At 38.4% G+C, this 24606-nt stretch overlaps 1 protein-coding gene across 1 annotated transcript; it reads right to left on the reverse strand.

Annotated features, from left to right (window-relative positions):
- Positions 1 to 21725: 21725 nt before the first annotated feature.
- Positions 21726 to 23362, reverse strand: LOC122198057 (uncharacterized). Its single transcript, XM_042902266.2, has 2 exons — positions 22287 to 23362; positions 21726 to 22205 (listed from the first exon to the last, which is right to left on the reverse strand). The coding sequence occupies exons 1-2, from the start codon at positions 22380 to 22382 to the stop codon at positions 21903 to 21905; spliced, it is 399 nt and encodes a 132-aa protein (XP_042758200.1). The 5' UTR covers positions 22383 to 23362; the 3' UTR covers positions 21726 to 21902.
- Between the last annotated feature and the right edge of the window lie 1244 nt (positions 23363 to 24606).

Raw genomic sequence — 24606 nt, forward strand, 5'->3', positions numbered from 1 at the left:
CCATAGCACAATTAGTTCTCTAAGAAAATCTTAGTGCATTCTTATGACTAAGAAGAGGAACTTGAATTGTTGAAGTGGTTAAATCAAGAAGATGAGTCATACTTCGTTCCAATACAAGTCTTAGAGTCATACTCCAAGATTGTAACTTGAGTGACATGTCTTAAAGAAGGTTTAAAACGCTTGTCAAATGTAAGAGTAAAAGTTTTCTACTCTTGTACATTTGAAATTGGTAAGTTGTGATGTTTTGGATAAAACAAAGACCAACTTAGGCCAATTGTGTGAAGTGTTTGTCTTGATTAGAATCCACACTGTCTCTTGGATGTTTGACAAGGGAGTCTTATAGGTCAAGAGGACAGTGGGAGTCTTAAAGGTCTTGAAAGTCTCAAGAACTAATCAAGAATAAAACCTAAAGTTCTTCTCTAGCACACAATTTGAGGTTTATAATCTATTGTGTTGACATATACTGTGCCCATTCCAGTTGAAGTTGACTTTGCATATGAGTTCTTAGAGTTCTCAATGTGTTGCATAACAACTTGGAAGCAATGGCAGGCCCTTGAGCTGCCAGGTGGCAAGAAATTAAGATTGAGTTCAGTCCATATGAGTTTGGATTTGTCATTATCCTTGTCTTGTGACTATGATTTTGACAATTCACATGGATAAGAACACATACACCAGTAAATCTAAGTGTCATAAGGTTTCTCTCCGATTCATGAAAATGATGGTGAGGAAACACTTTCACTAAGTAGATTTTAGCTAGATAGCAATTGTGATATTTGCATTCTCAAAGTCGTTAGTGGAGCGCGTGTGGTTAACCGGCACACTAACATGGACTTGTGAGAAGTGGCAAAAAGGTCTAAACATTATGATTACGGCATCCCTCTTCATAATTGTTTAGATACACAAGTGTGCTATCTAAGGGAAGGTGTATGATTTTGATAAAGTCTTATCAAAACAATCTAGTATCAGAAATCTGAACTTTGGTAAGAAAGTCAATAAAGTATTGATTTCTAGAAGTCCAGCTGATTTCTGGGTACATGTCAAAGCTAATGGGAGCATAAGTGATATGCTAATAATCATCATGTTAGTGGGAGCATGATAATTATGATAAGTATTGCAAGTTAGCAATGTTAATTATAGAAAACAAAAGTTTCAATTGGGAAAAAGTTGTTTTGCTATAATTAAGGGAGAGGAAATTATACTTCATCTCAAATCTATAAGCTTAGATCATGAGGTTTTAATCATTTAGTCAAGGATATATATATGAATTTCATGTTGGAATGACTCAACATAAGGAAATTCTGTATATGAGTCCATTATTTGCGTTCTAAAATTCGATTATGATTACGGCATCCCTTTTCATAATCTGAATTATGAGAACTTGGCAAATTGAAATGGAAATATTATAGCAAAAGACTGGTTTAGTCTTTATGTAAGACATCATGAATCGTGTCCCATATGCTTCGGATATAGGATCGATTACATGTGCTATATTCATCCGTTCTAAAATTTTCCAAATGCCTGGGGCATTAAGAAGGGAAAAGGTTTAGAACTGGATATGACTAAAAGGATTAAACAATTGTCGAGGACAATCTAAGGTTTACCAAAGATTGGTTACTCAAGGACAATTGGAAGTATAGTGATAATTCTGGAAGGACCATATTGACATAATCTGTTAGGAGGCAACTCTTGTTCAGAAGTGATAGTCAAAATGGAATCTGGAAATGTTTCAAAGTTAAGATTTTTCAATCTGTGTAAGATTAAGGAAACTTAATGCAAGAAGGATGTTTCCAAGGAACTGATCTCCTTTGGAATACTCTGTAATGATTGTTGTCAAGTCTTTCTGACTTTGTGCATAATCATTACGAGAGGATTAATGCATATAAGTTTAGAATCTAACAGATTTCAGTAAATGGCATGAATTTGGAATTCTTGCATTTGCAGTAAGGATTTGGGAGTGTGAAAAGAGAATCATTGAAGTTATGTTCAATTGATCTAGTTCACAAAGTAAAGATCATAGACAAACATAGTATGCATACTTGGTGTATGGCATGACTAGTGTTTAGAAAACATAGTGTACATGCTTGGAGCATGGGACAACTATTGTTTTTAAATTCAAGAATAAAGTTGATAGCTGAAACAGTATACAATGAATAATGTGTAATCATATGGTGATAAATAAAAGGTGTTTTATTTATGTTCAAAGGGTTGATACCATATTGGATTCTATTATTATTGTGTTTCACTTTGCATGTTTTGACTTCCCGAATAAACTGGGTTATTCTTTCGGAATGACTAAGTTATTCAAACCATCCACAGTCGGTCATATGTTGGAAGTAGATATGAATTAAGACTGTCATGGGTTGGCTTGTAGAGGTCTAAGGTGTTGGACAAGGCTACAACACTCATGAGTGCTCATAAGTTCTGAGTATTGGATTCAACCCGCGCTCATTGGAATCACTTCATGGATTTTATCACGAGTGATCATGAGACGATAATATCTTATATTCTTCAAACCTAGAGATATGAGTTGTTACTATGAGTTGATAGTACATTGATTGCACGAAACCGCATTTGGTAACTCGGTGCTATAAAACGTGCCTTTGTGTATGATTCAACAAGTAGTAGAACAAGCCATATGAGTCGAAGTTTATCCATTCCTTTTACCTTCGGGATAAAAGTGATATCTGTGGGCCCCTCGATGATTTGATGATGACAAATGGAAGTGCTCGGCCGGGCCAGGACTGATTTGATTTGTTCAATTAGTCAGTCGTCATAAATCGGAAATCGGGAAACAACAAATGGACAGAGAGAATGATTATAATCCATGTCTCAGTCCATATGATATCTAGAATGGAGGAATATATGATCCCTTATCTAATGGACAAGTCACTGACAAAGGTCAGAGTTCATCTACAAGGTCAGAGTTCGACAGAAGCTTTTGAGAGCTACGATTGTCAGTTGGTTCTTGAAGTCATTCGCAATAATAGTTTTAGACTTATCCAAGTGGGAGACTGTTGGATTAATGTCTAAGTCCATAACTATAATTGGTAAGACTTGACCCGACCCGGCATGGTCCATTTGGGTTGCATACCATCATGCACTTGGATGAGAGAAATAAGACACTTATGGTTATTAATATATTATAAGTTCTAGTATATTAATAATAAGAATAATGAGATTATTTAATTAGTATTGATCAAGAATTAATCTAGGATTAATTAAGTGATCAAAAGAAGACTAATTAAATATATGGGTTGATTGTGTAAATCATCCATACTTGTATAGTGGGCTAATGCTCCATGGATAATCAAGTTGGGCTAAAACCCATAGGATGGTCCATGGATGCTCCATGGTGTATTTGTACCCATGAATCCAAGGAAATGGAAAGTCATGACAATTAGGGTTTACCCTAATTGTAACACTATATAAAGATCTTATTCTTGACAAAATTGGCCACTAGAGATAGTGAAGAAAGGGCTAGCCGATTTTGAAGAGTGTAGAATTATCTCAAGTCATTCCAAGTGTTTTTGATGATTGTGATTCCATTTGAGGTGTCACACTTGGGGCACTATGCACTCAAGCTACATGAAGATTGTCTACACCAAAGAGGTATGTATTCTATCTTGCTATAGTTATTGTTTTGTATGCTAGATTAGAATAATACCTTGGAAGTTCTTATTTGCATGTATAATAGAGAAAACATAGATCCAAGGTATTTAGGGTTGCATGTACACTTAGGAGTGTTAGAATGCTCAAAACCCATCAATAACAACAATTACCATGCTAGTATTGAACGCCCTCCTTTTGAGATGCTCTATGTGAGGAAGTGCAGGACCCCCATTTGTTGGGGCAAGGTCGGTCAGCAAGTCATCGGGAGTACCGAGGTGGTGCTCAAGACCACAGAGTTGATTCAACCGGTTCGTAGCAGACTTCAGACTGTGCAGAGTCGACAAAAGAGTTACGCCAACAGGAGGCGTTCAGACTTGGAGTTTCAGGTGGGCGATATGGTCCTCCTAAAGGTATCACCCTGGAAGGGTGTTATTAGGTTCCGGAAGAGGGGCAAGCTGGGCCCCAGATTCATTGGTTCGTTTAGGGTTTTGGCCCAGGTGGACCAGGTTGCTTATCGGTTGGATCTTCCGGTAGAGCATAGCCAGATCCACAACACTTTCCATGTTTCTCAGTTGAGAAAGTTTTTGGTGGACGAGTCAGCAGTTGTACACTTGGAGGATATTCAGGTTGATAGTAGCCTGAATTATATCGAGAGACTAGTGGCGATCATAGATCGAAAGACGAATACCTTAAGGAACAAGGTGGTTTAGTTAGTGAAGGTGCAGTGGCAGCACCGAAAGGGTTCATAGTAGACGTGGGAGTCCGAGGGGGAGACAAGGGAGCATTATCCAGAGCTGTTTTCAGATACAGCAGCAGCAGCAGCAGACTTCGAGGACGAAGTCTAAAATATGTGGGGGAGAGTTGTAACGCCTCATTTCTGGTATGTGATTTAAATAAGGTATTTTCTTTTCTTAAGAGGGTACTCAACGAGTCTGTAGCCCGAGTCGTCGAGTGGAGACGGGATGATCACACGGTTTAAGCTGTCTACTTGACGAGTCCGTATTCTGCACTCGGCGTGTTCGCCTGTCTGGATGAAGCCCTAATTTTAAGGGTTTGCACCCTATTTAAACATACTTATACGCTCCCAACCTCGCCTCCATTACCCTCAAAGCATCCTTTACCGAAGCCTAGCCCCCTTAAAGAGTGTGTGAGTGATTGTTACCTTGTGAAGGAACTTTTGGAGCAAGTAGAAGAAGGATAAGGTTGAAGAGTTCAAGGAAGAGGAAGTAGATCCAGAATACACTCATTTGTGGCAATCATTTCTGGAAATATAGTCTCCATCTTGCTTATTGATCTAGTAGACCTTGTTTGTCCCCCAATTGTTGCTTTTAAGCCCAAAAAGCCCAAATCCTTTGTGATAAAGCCTTATGATCGGGTTATACTTCAGATCTAGACCCTCATCGCATTAAAGAAGTGTAAAGTTTCGGTTGTAGTCGTGATTGCGGTCCCTTTTGAGTTTACAACCTCATTAAGAGCCTAGATTTGGCATTTGAAGCCTTTAAAGCCATGCATGCACGTAAAGTTTGCAACTTTACGTGATAAGCATGCCCTAGAAGCCTATATCTATGATGTGGAGTCCCTGCATGGCTCAAATCAGGTCTGTATGGAAAAAGGAATGAATGGACTCGGCGAGTCATATGAAGGTAGTCGTGGACTCGACGAGTTGGATGAGCAACTCGGCGAGTCCGATGAAGATTGCCTTAGACTCGACGAGTTGTTCATACAACTCGGCGAGTCGGATAAGTTTTCTCAATTAATGTAGAGTTTGAGTGAAATAGCTTCATTCCTTTTTAGTTACACGTAAAGTTAGCAACTTTTCGTGTTCGGGTGGTCCCAGGAACTTAGATCTACGAGTTAGATGCTTTGGAAAGGATGGGGATCGATTGTATGAGATATGCACGCTAGGACTCGGCAACTTGTTCTTCATACTCGACGAGTCGAGTCGCGAGTCCCCCGTCCTTCTTCCTTACTGAGTTCAGGGTGAATCAGTGAGTGGGGAAGGGGACTCGGTGAGTTAAAGTCATAGTTAGTAATGGAGGGACTCGGTGAGTCTGCGCCCTGACTCGGTGAGTCCGGTCAACTGGAAGTTGACCTTGACCAGGGAATTGACTTTGACCAGGGGTAAAACATTCATTTTACCCTGAGGGCCTTTATGAGTACCTGATCTAGTGTTTTCGGGATTTGTTGTCGGGCAGTTCCGGAGCAGCAGTCAGCCACTTTTAAAGTTAGCATCTCAGCAACCAGCATTACGAGGTGAGTCTCCTTCCAGTAGGAACGGGTCTATGGCCACAATGTTGGCTCGTTTAGTTAGCAGTAGTTCCGGACCTCGGTCCGATGCAGTAGTTAGATTGCATGATGTCTTTGTGATTCAAGCATGTTTTGTGATTATGTGTTTCGGAGCCTGGTCCGATGCAGTATGCAGTATATGTGTTCATGCCCGTTGATATGTTTATGCTATGTTATGTTCAGTTAGTTCCGGACTTCGGTCTGATGCAGTTTCCGAAATTCGGTCCGCTGCAGGGGACAAGGTCCTAATTAGTCCCGGAATCCGGTCCAATGCAATTAGTTCTAGACTTCGGTCCGATGCAAGGGACAAGGTCTCAGTTAGTTCCGGACTTCGGTCAGATGCAGTTTCCGGGCTTCGGTCCGATGCAGAGGGTAAGGCCCTGGTTAGTTTCCATACTTCGGTCTGATGCAGTTTCTGGACTCTGGTCCGATGTAGTGGGCAAGGCCCATTATATGCTTTACATGTTATTATTGTATGTGGAAGTTTGGGGGAGCTCACTAAGCTTTGTGCTTACAGTTTCAGTTTTGGTTTTAGGTACTTCCGCAAGCAAAGGGAAGAGCTCAGGATGACAGCATTGCATACACCACAGTTTCAGCTTTTGTCCTGAGAGTTTATTTCAGATACCATGTTATGTTGATACAGTTATTTTGTCATGACACATCCATTATAACTTTTTGGGATTTATGACGTACGATTTCATGAAATATTATAAATGGTTGATATCTTCAGTAGTATTTAAACAAAAAATTTTGGGTCGTATTTTCGGTCGTTACAGGGGTTGTGAGGCTTTCATAAGACGAGAGAATCACGACAAGCTCGAACCTCATAGTGAGTAGTGTATTTTCATCGGATATCCGTAAAAGTCCTTTGGATATCTCTTCTATAGACCAAGTGACAATGTTGTCTTTATTGCGAGGAGAGGGGTTTTCCGAGAGTGAGAACAAATAATCCATGGGGACAATGGGAGGCAAATCGACCTTGAAGAGCTTCAAGAATCGAGCTATGAAGGAACCTCTAACGCTGGCATTCAACATGAGGAGGAAACTCCGGTTGAACCGATTGCGAGTCCCTACCTCTTAAACGTTCTATTAGAGTTAGCATTTCGCCTGCGTTGTATAGTTTTCATATAACAAGTGAGGGTGATATGTTTATTATTGATAGAATAATGATAAATTTGGATGAACCTAATAGCTACAAGGAAGCCATGGCAGGCCCGGAGTCTGCAAAATGGAAAGAGGCTATGGTCAGCGAGATTCAGTCCATTTATGACAACTATGTTTGGAATTTGGTTGACAATGTGCCAGGTTGTAAGATGGTCGGGTGCAACTGGATCTTCAAGAAGAAGACCAACATGGATGGGAAGGTACACACTTAGAAGGCGCGATTGGTTGTGAAGGGCTATACTCAAACTCCCAGAGTTGACTATGATGAGACCTTTTCACAGGTAGCGAAGATAAAGTCTATTAAGGTGATGCTAGCCATTATTGCATTTCATGACTATGATATACGGCAGATGGACGTCAAAACTGCTTTCCTTAATGGGAAGTTAGCTGAGTATGTTTACATGAGTTAGCCAGAGGGTTTTGTCAATGTGAAGCACCCCAATGGAGTGTGTAAGCTTGAGAAGTCCATTTATGGATTGAAACAACCATCTGACAAATTGAATCTTTGTTTCGAAGAGAAAGTCAAAGAGTTTGGTTTTCTGTGAAGCGAGGATGAATCATGTGTATATGTCAAAGCCAGTGGGAGTATAGTTAGCTTCCTCAGGTTGTATGTCGATGACATACTACTTATAAGAAACGACATCCCGACCTTGCAGGAAGTCAGGTCCTGACTCGGGATGTGTTTCACTATGAAGGACCTCTAAGAGGCTGCCTATATTCTAGGAATAAGGATAGTGAGAAACAGGAGTAAAAGACTAATAGGACTTATTCATAATACTTACTTGGACAAGGTACTAAAGTGTTTTAGTATGGAGAATTCCAATAAAAGGGAGTTACCAATCCAATGTAATGCCAAGTTGAGTAAGACTCAAAGCCCGAGTACGAAAGTAAAGATAGCAGAGATGAGCCGAGTACTTTATGCTTCCACAGTTGGCCCAATCATGTATGCTATGACTTGTACTCGCCCTGATGTGGACTTCGCCTTGAGCATGGTCAGCAGATATCAAGGGAACCCAAGAAAAGCACATTGGAGTGCAGTCAAGATTATTCTTAAGAACCTTCGGAGGACCAAGGAATGGTTTCTAGTCCTCGGTGGGAGTGATGACTTAAGGGTGCGAGGGTATAGTGACACTAGTTTTTAGACCGACCGAGACAACTACCATTCTCAGTCGGGTTGGTTCTTTACCCTAAATGGAGGAGAAGTGACTTGGAAGAGTTCCAAACAAGAGACCATAGCTGATTCAACGTGCGAATCAGAGTACATAGTGGCGAGTGAAGCGTCAAATGAGGCGATATGATTGAGGAACTTCATTGGAGACCTTGGAGTTGTGCTAGCCATAAAAGAGCCTATGGGAATTTTCTATGATAATGAAGGACCGGTTTCCTTGACCAAGGAATAGAGGGATCATGGTAGATCTCGACATATCGACACGAAATATCATTTTATTCGACATCGTGTGGAAGAGGGACTCCTCGTGGTAAAGAGGGTATTGTCAAAGGATAACCCAACAGATCTCCTTATGAAGGGGCTAATTAGGGTTAAGCACTTGCAGCATGCTAGGAGCATCGAGCTGAAGGACGCTATTAGTTTAGATTAGATAGTTTCGAAAGGTATAATAGATAATTGTAATTAACATTTGATGACTAAATAAAGGATTGTTATTTATAAGTAAAGTTAATGTCTTATGTTGATTGTTTACCTATTGTTTCACTTTGCATGTTTTGACATCCTGAATAATAAGATTATTCGAACGTTCCACAGTCGCTCATACTTTGGAAGTAGGTATGAAAGAAGATTGTCGTGAATTGGTTTGTAGATTGTCAAAAGTGTATTAGACATAGCAAAGGTTTGCTGCAACGTTCATGAGTGCTTATGAATAATATTTGAGCATTGGATTAAACCCACGCTTGCTGGTATCAGTTCATGGAATTTATCACGCTCATACTTTGGAAGTAGGTATGAAAGAAGATTGTCGTGAATTGGTTTGTAGATTGTCAAAAGTGTATTAGACATAGCAAAGGTTTGCTGCAACGTTCATGAGTGCTTATGAATAATATTTGAGCATTGGATTAAACCCACGCTTGCTGGTATCAGTTCATGGAATTTATCACGAGTGATCGTATGACGATAATAGCATATAGTATTTAAACCTAGATATATGGTCTATTGTTTGCAAGTTGGTTGTGGGTTGATAATGCGTAAATGCATCAGTAACTTGATGTTATAAAACGCATTGTTGTGCATGATTTGATAAGTGCATGGTAAATGCATATAAGTCAAAGTTTATCTGTTCATTTTGTCCTAAGAGGGTAAAAGAGATATCTGGGCCCCTCGATGATTTGCTTTGACTTATGTGTCGGGCCCGGTCAGGACTGAATTGATGTGTTCAATTAAGTTCTATGTCAAACAAATTAGAGATTGAGAAACAAACTGCTAGACAATAAGTATGACTATGTTCCATGTAATTGTCCGCACGATATCTTGAATGGAGGACTATACGATCCCTTATCTAAAGGACGGGTTACTGATAAGATTAGAGTTCGACAACATCTTTGATAGCTATGATTTCTAATTGGATCCTGAAGTTGTACTTATAGTTACTAGACTTATCCAAGTGGGAGACTGTTGGATTAGTGCCTAAGCCCGTAACTATATTTCGTATGTACTTTACCCGGTTGTGCATGGTCCTTTTTGGTTGCCTTCACCAAAGCACCTTGACAGGATGATTTATGCAGAGAGAGAGGTTAATATGATTTATTAATATACTATATGAATAATATATTAAAAGAGAAATCATATAGTTTAATTAATATTGGTTAAGAATTAGTTAAGAGTTAATTATGTGGCTAAAAGAGATTAATTAAATAAGGGGGGTTGGAACTATCAATTATAAGATAGTTGATTTTGGGCTGTGGATCCTCATGGACATAAGGGGGACGAAATTAGGAGTGGAAGCCTACTCTAATTTCGTCCAAGGAGGCCTTATTCGCAAAGGTTCTTAAGTTGTTTAGGGCCTAAGTCATCCAATTAGGGTTTTGACTGAAACCCCATCAGCTTAGCTATATAAGGAACCCCAGGGCTTTAGTTTCGGCTACACCAAGAAACCCTAGAGTTACTATACCCGAAATTGTGCTTCTCTTTCTCTCTAATAGATCATCATCTTGCTTGTAGTGTGTGTGAGCCATTAGAGTTGTTACACTTGTGACACTAAGCTTCTTGAAGATCAAAGATTCTTGCAATTATTGAAAGGTATCGTCTAAAGTAGTTCTATTGTAGATCTCGTTTTTAAAAGTATGCTAGATTAGGGTTTCAAGCTTTGGATAAAGTTGCATGTACAATAGAGAAACCCATATCCAAAGTTTTAGGGTTTTGCGTGTGCACATAGGATGTTTTTTTGCTCAAAACATGTGACATCCCCATTTTCACGGCCAGAAAAGACCGATTTTACTTATGCTTTGTTTTATAAAATCAGAGTAATCTTTTAAAGATACGGTTGCGGAATTTGTTCCCAAAACAAGATATGATAATAACTTATCAAATCATTTCTCAAAATGAATGTATTTTTATTCAATAATAAAACCTCGGGATGTCATGTTCCGATACAGACATATAAGCATAAGCAGAACTTACATTTAATTACACAATTGATTTATATCTCCTTTAAATCTCTCTGTGAAATATGTCTTCGTATTTAATACCTGTGATACAAAGAAAACTGAGTGGGTCAGGCTTGGGAGCCTGGTGAGCATATAGGGTTTTCATCCCACAATGTTATATCATATAATTATATATATATAGAACATCCAAAATTATATAATTTCACCATATAAAAGCAAATCTTATCCCACCCCATCGATCCTCACAACAACACGATCTAAACTCTCGTATCTAAACTTTTCCTCTTTATCTGATCCCTACTCACGGATCTAAACTAATCTCTCCACCTGATCCATACTCTCGGACCTAAAACTAACCTCTTGGCCTAATCCATACTCCCGGATCTAAACTAATCTCTTGGTCGGATCCATACTCCCGGATCTAAAACTGTGCCCAATCCATACTCCCGGACTAGGGACAATTAACTATGTCTTAATCCATACTCCCGGATTAATAACAAGTTTACCTATTGGTCTGATCCATACTCCCGGATCTAAAACTGTGCCCAATCCATACTCCCGGACTAGGGACAATTAACTATGTCTTAATCCATACTCCCGGATTAATAACAAGTTTACCTATTGGTCTGATCCATACTCCCGGATCTAAAACTGTGCCCAATCCATACTCCCGAACTAGGGACAATTAACTATGTATTAATCCATACTCACAGATCTAAAAGTAACCTTTTCCCCTGATCCATACTCACGGATCTAAAACTAACCTTTTCCCCTGATCCATACTCACGGATCTAAAACTACCTGATCCATACTCACGGATCTAAAACTAACCTTCATATTTGTAGTTACAAAATAAATATACAGTTTAACTCATTAAAACCTATATAGTTCATGTATTCCACCAACATCTCAAATAAACAACAATATATAAACACATAGCACGTATTTCATAGCAAATACTTAATATTTATGTGTTAGAAGAAAGTGACCACACACTCACACATATAAACAACTATATATATACACATAGCACGTATTTTATAAAATACTTCATTTCTATGTGTAAGACGAAAGTGACTATACACTCACACCAAACATATACTTAATACATTCAAACAATACTTGTATTATAATCGTGTTGATGAAAGGTAGTATACACTCACTTGATCAGAAGATGATCGGACAGCACTACGGCTTGTAGAAGTAGTATTCTTCGGTAGATCTGGAAGATCTCTTCAAAAATCGAACTTCTCGCAGGCAGAGCTTCGGCTCGGGAACCGCACTTCTCGGGATCTTCGGGATCTCGGGACTTGCCTCGGGGCTAGAGAATAATACCAGGGCTTCGGGGTATTTCTGGCACGCAAATCGATGCAAAACGGGAGAGAGAAGAGAGAAAATAGCAACCCTAAACGGCTGGCCCTTCAAATCTATTTATAGGGCAAATTTGGCCCTTGCCACGTCGTGGCAACCTTGTTCCACGTCGTAGGCTTGGTCGTCACTGCATGCGTCATCCCAAGTTGCATCTGGGGGCCTCCCGGAGGTGTCAGGACACTTGCCACGTCGTGGCAACCTTGTTCCACGTGGTGGGCTCTGACAGTTTTGGGGTTTCGCGCCCCGAACTTCAGAAATTCATAACTTTCGCATACGAACTCCGTTTTTGACGTTCTTTATATCGCCGCGAAGGTGAGATTATGCTCTACAACGCTCGTTTAGACTCCATTGGCTAATTTTGAGTTGATTTTTAATATATTATAAGTATATTACTTATATATTATCTTTAGTAGGCCGGGACAGGAAAACTCCGTTCGAAATTCATAACTCCTTCATCTGAACTCCGATTCCGTCCGTCTTTCCGTCGTTGCACTACTATCGATGAGATCTTCAATTCTCATTTATATCACTAAGGATAGATATCTATCTACCTTAAATTCACTATCTACGTCGCGCTGGGTCGCGCTAGGTCGTGCTGGTTCTGTCGTGAAACTTCGACAGGTCATAACTTGTTCGTTATAACTTGGATTTTGGCGTTCTTTATATGCACGGAAACCTTGTGACATATACTAAAACTTGGTTAAGATTAATCCTTCTAGATAATCTTCCATCAAAAAGTCATTTTTGATGCTTAACGTCTCTAAATTGACTAGCCCTGATCTACGGGCGTTACAAAACCCATCACTTGTAACATCCATAAAATTTGAGCCAATTTAAAACTTTTTAGACCAATTAAAAACCATTAATTATTACAAAGTGTTTTCAAAATATTTTCATGTCAATGTATCCCAGAAATCAAAATCATAAAATGTGAGGAGCTGTAATATCACGCCTTCGCCTTCCTGTGATCATCTGATGCCCTGAAACCAAAACTGAAACTGTATGCCCGAAGCTTAGTGAGGTCCCCCAAAATACCATACATAATAAATAGCACACATATTAAGAACATGTATTGGTTCCACAGCTCTACATACTCGATTACCCGTGAGCCCGCAGTATGAGTCTGGCTTGCCCTACAGGTCCACAACTCATATCTGGCCTGCTCCCTCAGTCCTTGGACTGTAACAAAATGACTAGCCCTAGTGTGAGTTTAGTAAGCTCTCCTGGCCCTCAGCTCGCATCTAGAATTCTTAGGAGTCCTCAATATGAGTCTGGCATGCTCTCCCTTGCCCTCAGCTCATATATGGCATACTCCGGGGTTTGTTGGTCACCGCACGGAGCAGTGCAACCTCAACCCTACCTACATAACATATCGTCATATAATACTAACTATGCATAAAGATAATCAGGCCATATCATAGGCAGTCCTATAGATCTAGCAAACTATTACAACAACTAGCATGCATAACCACTCTCAGACTATCATAACAAGTAGCATGCAATGCTAACTCATACCCGACATATCAACAACTACTAGGATATAAAATCCAATAGGCCGGCCTTAGTGCCTTAGACCCCTTAGTATAGTGAGGAGAACATACCTCATAACTATCGAACTGAAGTGATAAGCTCAAACTCTTGAACCACAGCCTCAATATCCACCACCTATATTTACCATAAGACCACTTCCATAAATTTCCAATTTTCTAAAATACCCCCAGAAGTCAAACTGGTCAACCATTGGTCAAAGTCAAAGTCAACGGTCGAGTCTAATAGTCCATGTTGACCCAACTCGTTGAGTGCAGCTTACTGACTCGTCGAGTTCTTCCAGAACTTGAGAAATCCAGAAAACCCTAGTTGACTCGCCAAGTTTCCTAACTACTCGTCGAGTCCATGCGCGCCAAAAGTCGGGAAACCCCTAATTGACTCGTCGAGTCGTCTTACTGACTCGCCGAGTCCATGCATAGACTATTCACGGTCAATCTTCATCGGACACGTCGAGTCGTCTATGTGACTTGTCGAGTTCATGTAGTCCATTTCTTATACAGATGGTTTTAAGCCACCCCAAAGCTCCATATTGCAGATCTGACCTCCTAGGGAATGGTTTCCATGTAAAGTTGCAAAATTTACATGCATGCATGGTCATAAATGCCAAAACCAAACTAAGGGAACGGTTTAACCTAAGGAGAGAGACCCAAGCTTGCTAAATCGGATAACTTTATGGCTATAGGGACCAAGAGGAGTCCAGATATGGAGTTACAAATTCAGATCATACCTAATACACGAAATGACTCCAAACGATGCTAAAGATGGCCCTAAACCTAAACATGAAAAGATCTAGCTAAAGATAAGTCAAGGTAACGACTTGCTACCTTCAAAATGATGCTAAGATGAAGTAGAGTTAGTCCCACAAGCTCCTCTTTGCTCCAAGCTGCTTGTACTTCACACCTTCTTCACAATATACACTAAAATAACTCTTTAAGCCTCACAAACACTCAAGAATAAGGTTAATAGCGATTAGGGTTTCTTTTGGCAGTCAAGAGGTGGTAAGGGACCGGAGGTATGGAATTAAGGTCCTTTAAATAGGGTGCAAACCCTAAAAATTACGGTTTCATCTTCCAGCTCCTACTCATCGAGTCCGGGTCCTCTGGCTCGTCGAGTAGGTCAAATAATCCACACGGGCTAACCCGCTTCTATACAAGGAGTTGGGGCAACCAACTCGTTGAGTAGGTCCATAAACGTGTACATAATATTTTACAACTTATACCTAGGAGTCCGGGTGTTACATCGTGGTACCGAGACTTCTTCATCTCCTCATCCACTACATACTACGGGAGGAGAAGGTCCCTCTCCCTGAATATGGTGGTGATCTCAGCTACTGTCTCTCGTAGTCTGCTGGAGGTCCTGGAAGTCCTGTGCTAGCTGATGCACCTCAATCACTGGTGTAAACTCGGCCCTAAACCTGGCTGAAAAGTCACTTAATGTGATCGCATCAATAGCGGCATCATCTCCAATAGCATGCCTAATCTCCTCCCACCAATCACGTGCCCTGTTCTTCTAGTGGCAGGAAGCAAGTCAGACCTTGTCCCCCTCGGGACATCTGCTGGTGCGAAAGGCGTTGGCGACATCTGGCAACCACCTGCTGCTAGCAATGGGGGTCCCTAGCCCCATGTTATTCTGGAGATCCACAAGCTCAGAACTCCTTGAATGTCAACGTGTGCGCCCCCATCATGGCTGCCATCTTAGTGCGGAATGCTCCCAGCCTCTCATCAAGAATCTACAAAATGCCCATCTAAACTGTACTGAATATCACAGGGGTCTGTTCAATGATACTGAGCGTAATCTGAGATGAAATGAACTTCCTCATCTGATCATCGAGCTGCCCGACTCAAGAGCCCGAGCCTGATCCCTCGTCGGCGCTAGAACTGCCAACTGGTCTAGTATGTAGCATCACGAAACTGAAAATACACCAAAACAATCATTAGGATACTCATCCTATCTCGAGGGATCACACACATTACAAGTTACCTGGTTTTATCTCAGCCATCCTTGACTCGAGTACGGATCGTATACTTTCAGTAGTACGTGCCCATACTACCTGCCACATCTATCTGTACTTTCCTCCAGAACTACCTTGACTCCACGAATTCCCTTTCACTACTACTACTCTTAGTGCTAATCTCACCCTAGGCTTAACCAAGGGTAATCTACGACCCACTCTCTGCCATCAGTTGCATAAGAAGTCCTTGCTAACTTTCCCTAACTAGCTCGTGAATAAAATTACATACTACTAAGACCAGATAATTCTTCGAAAGAGAGGTCTCTCCCTACAACGGTTAGACGAAATATGAGAGCTGCGAAATAGGGCTAAACCTAACCTTCTGAAAGTATTTAGTCCTCATAATATCTAACTTAGCGTATTCGTCTAGTAGTTAGTTAAAGGCAACTATGACTCCTAAAATCACAAAGCAAGCAGTATTCGAGCATTAAGTAACCAAAACCAAGAATATCCTAATCAGGCCATCATATCACTGACTAAATCAGTACTAGCATGCAGTTCAATAAGCTCATATAGTAGGCATACAGGGCATCCTTCCTAGATGATTAGCCCTAATCTAGTATGCAGTTCACATATTCACAATTCATATCATAACATAAATGTGTATGGGTAATTTGGGAGAACTTACTTGAGCTTGGCTGATTGCATGCACAACACCCCTTTTTCTCTTTTATAATCCTTTTTATAAAAATGATTTTCTTTTCATAATTTTCATACTAACTCCTAAGTTTGAGTTCAAACGCACACCGAGAGGGTGCCCGAATCCCTCAAACCAACGCTCTGATACCAACTTGTAACGTCCCAAATTCATGACCAAAAAGTTCATTTTTAATTATTAAATAAAACCATACTATTATTAATGTCATTCTTTAAAAAATATAAGTTATAGTATCCAAACATCAAATCTGAATATCATATCAAAACATCAGTGTAAACATCCCAGGCTAGACATCGTGGTATGTGCAATGCAGTCATCCTGTGCTCTTCCTTTTGCTACCAGAAGTACTTGAAACCAAATTTAAAAACCATAAGAACAAAGCTTAGTGAGTTTCACTAAACTACCACATACCATACACATAAATACATATACTAGGCCCCCGTCAAATCTGGGGCCCCACCCGCCATCACGCTCTGCCTGGCATCATGCCCCACCTAGTATCGAACCCCGTTCGATATACAAATCTGTTTTCTTAGGCCACGCCTGTAAATGGGCCTCACCCGCTATACACATACAATCAATACCATATAATCATGCTACACATAAAGAAATCATACACATGACTATACATTCCAATCCTATCGGCTTACCTATCATGGGTCCCACCCTTACTTTGCTAATAATGAGATATGGAACCCCGTCCACACTCAACTAATGATGACATACGGGACCCCGCCCACACTCACCTCAATAACTAGGCACATACAAGTATCACACAGACAACAAGTATAATCAAATATGTACATATCCATCAGGTACCACCCAACATCGAACCGTAGTCCGGAAGCACATATGAACATTGATCAAGCAACGCTCGGCATCGCACCGTAATCTGGAAAACATATAAACATACATTGGGCACCTCCTGGCCATCGTACCTTTGTCCAGAATTGTCACACTCCAAAACCACGAACGGCGGAAATGTTCAGGAGTGGAGGACATCATGTACAGTATCTCAATAGTGTAAAATAGTAAACAAGCAACAACATCATCCATTGTATTATAAGTAAAGTTTTAATACATGTGTTCTTTCATTGTAATAAGACACCAAAAATATATAATCAAAATTTAAGACGAGACTTGTCTGCTCCGTCTTCTCAAAACCTAGCCACCATACCTGTCTACTGATGACCTGAGAATACAAGTTATTTTGAAAGAGAGTATCAGCTTTAAAGCTGGTGAATTCATAAGTATTTAAGTGTCATTGTCTTGCTTACTAAAAGCTGTTTTAAAAGTCATGTAAGCCTTTAAATGAAAATGTTGATGTAAGTAAGAAAAGCTCTAGAAAATCCCTTATTTTCTATTAGTTTGAGATGTAGTCTTCTACCAAGACCCGAATGTTTTGTAAGTAAAATGATAGTTTTTCCTTCTATTGACTAGTACTAAGTACTAAGTCTAACTCATCGTTTATGTGAAAGTATCACAAAATAAAGTAAACAGGAAAGATTATATGATAGTCTTCTACCAAGACTTAAATGTTCTGTAAGTAAAATGAGAGTTTTTCCTTCTATTGACTAGTACTAAAGTACTTAGTCTAACTCATCGTTTATGTGAAAGTATCACAAAATAAAGTAAACAGGAAATAGTATATGATAGTCTTCTACCAAGAATTAAATGTTCTGTAAGTAAAATGATAGTTTTTCCTTCTATTGACTAGTACTAAAGTATTTAGTCTAACTCATCGTTTATGTGAAAGTATCACATAATAAAGTAAAAAGGAAAAAGTAAAATCATGTAAGTGTTATCCCTGGATTACCAGGATTAACACGACATCGCCGAAGAGAAAGGGGTATAACCTAATGAACATCCAAAGATTGTTCAATTAATCTCTGTGGCGAACAGTAGGTTCCAGGAATGGTTAGTCTCGTAACTGACTTTACATCGTTGTAGTCGAAGTAAATAACCTAATGAACATCCGAAGATTGTTTAATTAACCTCTGTAGCGAACAGTAGGTTCCAGGAATGGTTAGTCCCGTAACTGTCTCCTAATATATATATAATAACAACCTAATGAACATCCGAAGATTCTATAATTAACCTCTGTAGCGAACAGTGGGTTCCAGGAATGGTTAGTCCCGTAACTGACTCTACATCGCGATAAGTGAACTAGATAACCTAATGAACATCCGAAGATTTTCCCATTAACCTCTGTAACGAACAGTAGGTTCCAGGAATGGTTAATCCCGTAACAGACTCCCGTTAAACTGGGATGGGCTGGATGATTTACTGAAGGTACTAATAAATCATCTTTACGAATCGAGTTTCAAGTATTCATGTAAGTATACACAGGTAGATGTATCTACGTAAAGGTATTTATGTAATGTGTTCATGTAAGCGTATTCATGTATCATGTAAGCATATGTAAAGGTATTCATGTATCAGGTAATGTACTCGTAAATACTCATGAATGAACTGACTCTTGTGTGATTCTTTGTAATAGGAATAATGTTTGATATCTTCTAACTATCCCTATGATAGTTAACTGAAAGGTAATTGGTTTTTCAAGTAGGTTTACACACTCTTACTACTCAAGGGTGTGAGAAACTAAATGACATATCTAAACTATAACATCAATACATATATAAGAATATAAGTGTATATGCATAGTTTAGTTCAAGAATGTAAAATGGTTTTGTAAGACATTTAAGGGTTTTGAACAAATATAAAAGTGACTTGATGTCATTTTGATAAACATTTCAAAAGTAATACATTTGATAACAAAGTATTTTTAAAGATAGAAAACAATTTCATGCATCACAGTTTTGTAGTATGTGAAATCTGTTGAATGAAAACACAGTTATAAGATACATATAGATGAGTTAATAACATGTTGTTTTCTACTTGTATTCCCCCCCCCCCCCCCCAATTAAAGCATTTAAAATCATTTAAAACATTGATTAGGGGTATGAATTCACCTAAAGATGGTGATTTGGATTAACTGAACGGTGTAAGATTGTTAGGTGTCAAGTGAGGACTTGTACATGCACTACGATCCTAATGAACATATAATCACACATATATGCACTCAGTTAGTCTTAAATTACTAATTGATAATGTTAAGACATCCTAGACATAATAAACACTTTATATAAGTGTTTTAAGCTCTAAGGATTGCATCTAAGCTATTGTGGGACAAGGCACTTGTGTTTAGGATTCCAAAGGACCCTATGCATGAGTTTACTCTCCATATATCCTCACACATGAAGTTTACGGTTGTAAACTCTTGATTTTACGGCCGTAAACTCCTAAACTTGGTGGTATTTTGTGTTTTGAAGTTCTAAATGATTCCTAGAATTATTCCAACTTGGTGGTTAAATCCTTGGAAGGGTTTAAGGCCTAGAAACACTCCTTAGAGGAGTTTACGGCCCCAAGGCCATTTCCTTTAGATTTTATGGCAGTAAACTCCCTTGGAATGGTGTTTTGGTTGCTTTCAAGTCCCTTACACATGTGCTATACGTCTTAGACTTTTATCCCAAGCATTTGAAGGCCTTAGTCACACTTTGGTGCCTTTGTTTGATGTTCACGGCCCAAGAACCTTATTAGGGCCGTGAACTCACTTTGCGGGGTGTTTTTGATGTGTTTTGGTCCTTGATTTAAGTGGGAACAATTCCTAGTAAATGTCTAAGGCTTTAGGTGTCTTAGAAACACAATTTGGTCCATGATTTTTGGAGTTCACGGTCCAAGATCTTCTTGGGCCGTGAACACCTAAACTTGGGTGATTCTTTGATGTTTTCTTGTCCCTAATACACTTCTATACAAGTCCAAGGTAATAGCATATCACGGGGGAAAGTCTAGGCTTTGTTTCGGGAGTTTACCGCCCAAGAACACCTTGGGGAGTAAACTCCTAAATCTAGTTATTTAGCTATCTAAATCATGTTATAAACACATTATAAGCTTTCTAACACTACTAGGGAGAGTTACTCACGTTTTTGTATAAAAACCCGAAGATCCGTGAGAGAGAAAATGGATTTCCTCTAGTTGGAAATGCGAATAATGAATGAATTTGGTTCAGAATTCTATTTATAGTCCTGAGATATTTTTGGCAGAAAATATTTTTATTTCCGAAATAATTTCTAATATAACAGAGTGTTGGAATAACAGTGTTGCACGAAACCCTAGTGCATCCACTCTCCTGATATCTCATGAAGTGTAAACCCTGAATTACTCAAACTTATCCGAAAAGTCTGAAAATTTACTGTGACTGTTATAACTTCTATTGAAGTGATATTGTTTGTTCAGAATGGAAATTTCAGGTTGTCACAAGAATACATATAGTCATAAATACAGGCCCACATTGGTGCCTTTGACTCGTTCATACAGGATGAAAACCCACCTTAAACGTTGAAGCTCACTGTAACAAATCCCTAATTGTAGCGCTGCCGAATCCCCGAGCTATCCATGCCAAATATCACCCAATTAACAATTAGGTTCCACACTGTAATCCATAATCCTTACTTAGGGTAAAAGACCATTTCACCCTTGGTCCAACAAGACTCAAAATCAATGCCCAAGCCCAAAACCTTAAAATCCATAAAAGCCCATAAATAGCCCAATTTTCCAAATTGGGGCACAACCCCGTGCATGGAACATCCCTTTTGAACCCATTCCATACTTCATAACCTTACATGGTCAACCTTGGTCAATGTCAAGTCAAGGTCCAAGTCAACATCAGAGTCAAAGTCAAAGTCAACAGTCTGAGTTGACTCAAATCCACTACAAGAAAAAGGTCATTTAGCTACGGAAAAATTCCATAGCTAAAATAATGAATTTCGTAGGTAAACGTGATTAGCTACGGAATTTGCTATGACACCGTTCTATAGTAAAATTCTTTGTAGCTAAAGGGTCGTTACGGAATCCGTAGCAACTTTGCTACGGAATTTCCAACAACATTCTTCCATAGCAAAATAGCTACATACGATCTGCGTAGTAAATCTGTAGCGAAGTACCTACAAAATTTTCTGTGAGGATTCTATAGCAAATTAATTACGGACCATGTCATAGCAAATCCGTAGCAAACTTACTACAAGCTAATTTCGTAGAAAATATTCCATAGGAAAATCACTATGAACTAATTTCGTAGTAAACTCACTACAGACTAATTTCCTAACAAAAATTTCATAACGAATTCCATGACGGAGAAATTCAGTAGCAGTTTCTATGACGGAGAAATTCCGTAGCAAATTCACCACACTCTACTTCCATAGCAAAAAAAAAAAAAAAAAACAAAACCATGACGGAATGACTTTCGTAGAAAATCCATAGCAATTTAACAATAAAATAAATTCATAGATAAATGCATATAAGAATAACTACGGAGTAGTTCCATAACGAAAAATGATGACAAGATCAATTCCATAGCAAAATACATACAAAACTTACTACAAAATCATCCCCGAACTAATTTTCTCACAACAAACATTATGAAAATGCAAAATAAAATAAAACAAAGCTACATAAATTCTTAATAAAAATATGGTATCATCCAATGTTTTCGTACTTTGTCCAAAATGTGAGACTAATTATTTAAAACCTAAAATGTAGCTACAAATGATAAACGAACAATTAAAGAAGATATCACTAGCTAATCACGTTTCTCATATTATTGATCGTGTTTCTCACTTCATCCAAGTCGCTTCTTTGTTGCACTATAGTTTCCTCTAGCTTTTGGATCTTGGTCTCGAGATGATGTTTCTCGGAATTTGTATCTGGTGAAGTGCATGCTTTAGAATAATCTACATGAAAAATGGATCTGCCATATGAGTCAAGCCCATAAATTCTTCTTATATAGTCATGTCCTCCAACAGTTGTATAAAACAACTCATTTTCATCAACTTCCTCTTCTAATAGTTTCAAATCCGCACGTCTAGACTCAATAAAATACTACAATGTTATCATGGTATTAATATACAATAAATACAACATCTTCAACTTAATATTATCAAATTACTTAAATAAACTTACATGAACTTTTTTCGCTTTGTCATCTAGGAATGTCTTTCCGTCATGATCCTTAGTATGAGTAAGCATGGAGCTTTTCCTGTATATTCCTCCTAACATTAATATCACAAATATATAAAATCTCACCAGAAGATGTATCGAAAGAAATATATTAGCATAAGTTTGTGTGGCCTTGTTTTCCTGCTAGCTGCACCATATACACATAGTAAGAGAACGAAACATAAAATGGGACCATTTCATTATGTTGATTTTACAACTAGGTATGATGTGGTTGAAATAATGTTCACAGAAGATGATATAGTAGGCAAGGTTAACCCATAGACAACCAGGGCACAGCAAAACTAATAATGATTTTGATAAAATCAGGAAGTATGATTCCCAAAGACAACAAGTGTTAATGAATCATTAAGGCAATAAAAATGGTACTATGCTACAAAATCTACATTTAAAATACGGTAAATGACAAATGATGCACATGTAAAAATTTTGTTGCAGATCATCAAAATTGGCATGTGAACTCCTCTATGCTTTATAACATATAAAACAATGAATTTCAAAATTCAACCAGAGGACAATTGTTACTTTTTTTTAACAGTTTCGTATGAAAAACTAATGTAAAAATTAATATGTTCTCATGATCTAACAAATCTTGGTATAATAATGTTACCAAATGACAACTTTAGAATATAATTGTAGAAAATAGAGAATTCGATCATATATTTGGTTTTCATAACCCAAATGTCGCAAGAATACCGAAGAGGGAGAAGATAATTTCAATTGGAATATACTAAACAGAAGCAAGACTAACACAAGTAAAACTCCATTATTAATTTTCCTGTTTGTTAGTTACTGATAGTTACAATATATGAAAATTAGGAAGATAGGGGAAGAAATAAAATAAAACATAACTGACAAGGGAAGCACTCTAATCGAAAGAAGCAAATAAACCTAGAAGACGAGAGGAATGCAGGATGAGTACACTAAATTCTCCTCGACGTGAGCAATTAATCGGGAAACGGTTTTGAAGGGAGTGGATTTAGGGAGATTAGTTTGGCCGGGAGTTGGAAGAAGATATTAAATATTTTGAATTTCTAATTTGTCTCTAATTTAGTAAATGAGAAGAGATATATATGAATCAGGAAAAGGTAATATACGAAGGATATATATGGTATGGATTTAAGATAAAAAGGAATAAGTCAAAAGTCATATCTTATAGAATTTTTGTCAAATATACAAGAGTGCTGTATGATTTTTTAGAAAAGGAAAGACATAACCATGTTGCTTTTACTACATAAGTATTATATTATTAAACACTTGCAAACGTAAATCCTTTAAATATTTTACAAAATTTTATTTTATTAGTTTTATCATTAAAAAAAAGCGATTTTCATTTTTAGTTAAAGAAATCAATCAGCTATACAATTATACGCAATAGCTTTGAATGTCTAAAGTTAGAGGTGCACAGACTATTTTTTTTCCAAACTGGTTCGATTTTTTTCCAAACTGGTTCGAATTTCTAAAACGGTTCGGTTCAGGTCAAATAAGTCAACACCGATTCAAGCCTAAACCGATTCGGTTTCAAACCGGTTCCTTCATGAAAAAATCCTAACCTATCTGAACCGGTTTTGTTCAGTTCCGAACCGGTTCGAAAAAACCCACCTTGGATGAAATATGGCCTAAAGCAGCAAGAGTTTGACAGCAAGAAACAAGTTGTCTCTATGCATACCTCGTAAAAAACTTCATTTCTTCTATGTAGGTTTGTGCATCAGCTCGTAAAAAAACAGAAGATTGACATTATTGTTGTATCAAGTGCACCAAAGAATGAGATAATGTTTGTGCAGGGGTAAAATGGTCAACTGTGGTTTGTGCAGGAGTTTGACAAGGATCTTCTTACCATTCACATAGTTTTCTCATAATTTAATCAAAATCAAATTAATTGGTACCAGAACTCGATTAAAGACCTTCTTCTCTGGAATTTTCTAGGGGTAGCACAAAATTTTTAGTCATCGGCAATCTCATAGGATAAGAGAGACATCGCCGGATATGCCAGAGAACAAAGACATCATCGCCGGTACTTGGCTTCGTCAGAGATAAAATCGCATAGGAGAGTAGGAGCTTGGTATTCTTGAGCGGGAATGTGAAAGTAAAAAAAAAAAAGGAATTTGGTTATTAATTTAGGGTTTATTAATTTATTTTTTATTTTTTTATAAATAAAAGTTATATTTGACGAAATTTAAGATTGACCGATTAGCATCTATGTTGACCAAGTCCGAGGCTAAAATAAAATTGCAGTTAGATAGATTTTATAAAAATAATTCTTTGA

The sequence above is a fragment of the Lactuca sativa genome, chromosome 5, assembly GCF_002870075.4.
Source record: "Lactuca sativa cultivar Salinas chromosome 5, Lsat_Salinas_v11, whole genome shotgun sequence".
NCBI classification, from domain to species: Eukaryota; Viridiplantae; Streptophyta; class Magnoliopsida; order Asterales; family Asteraceae; genus Lactuca; species Lactuca sativa.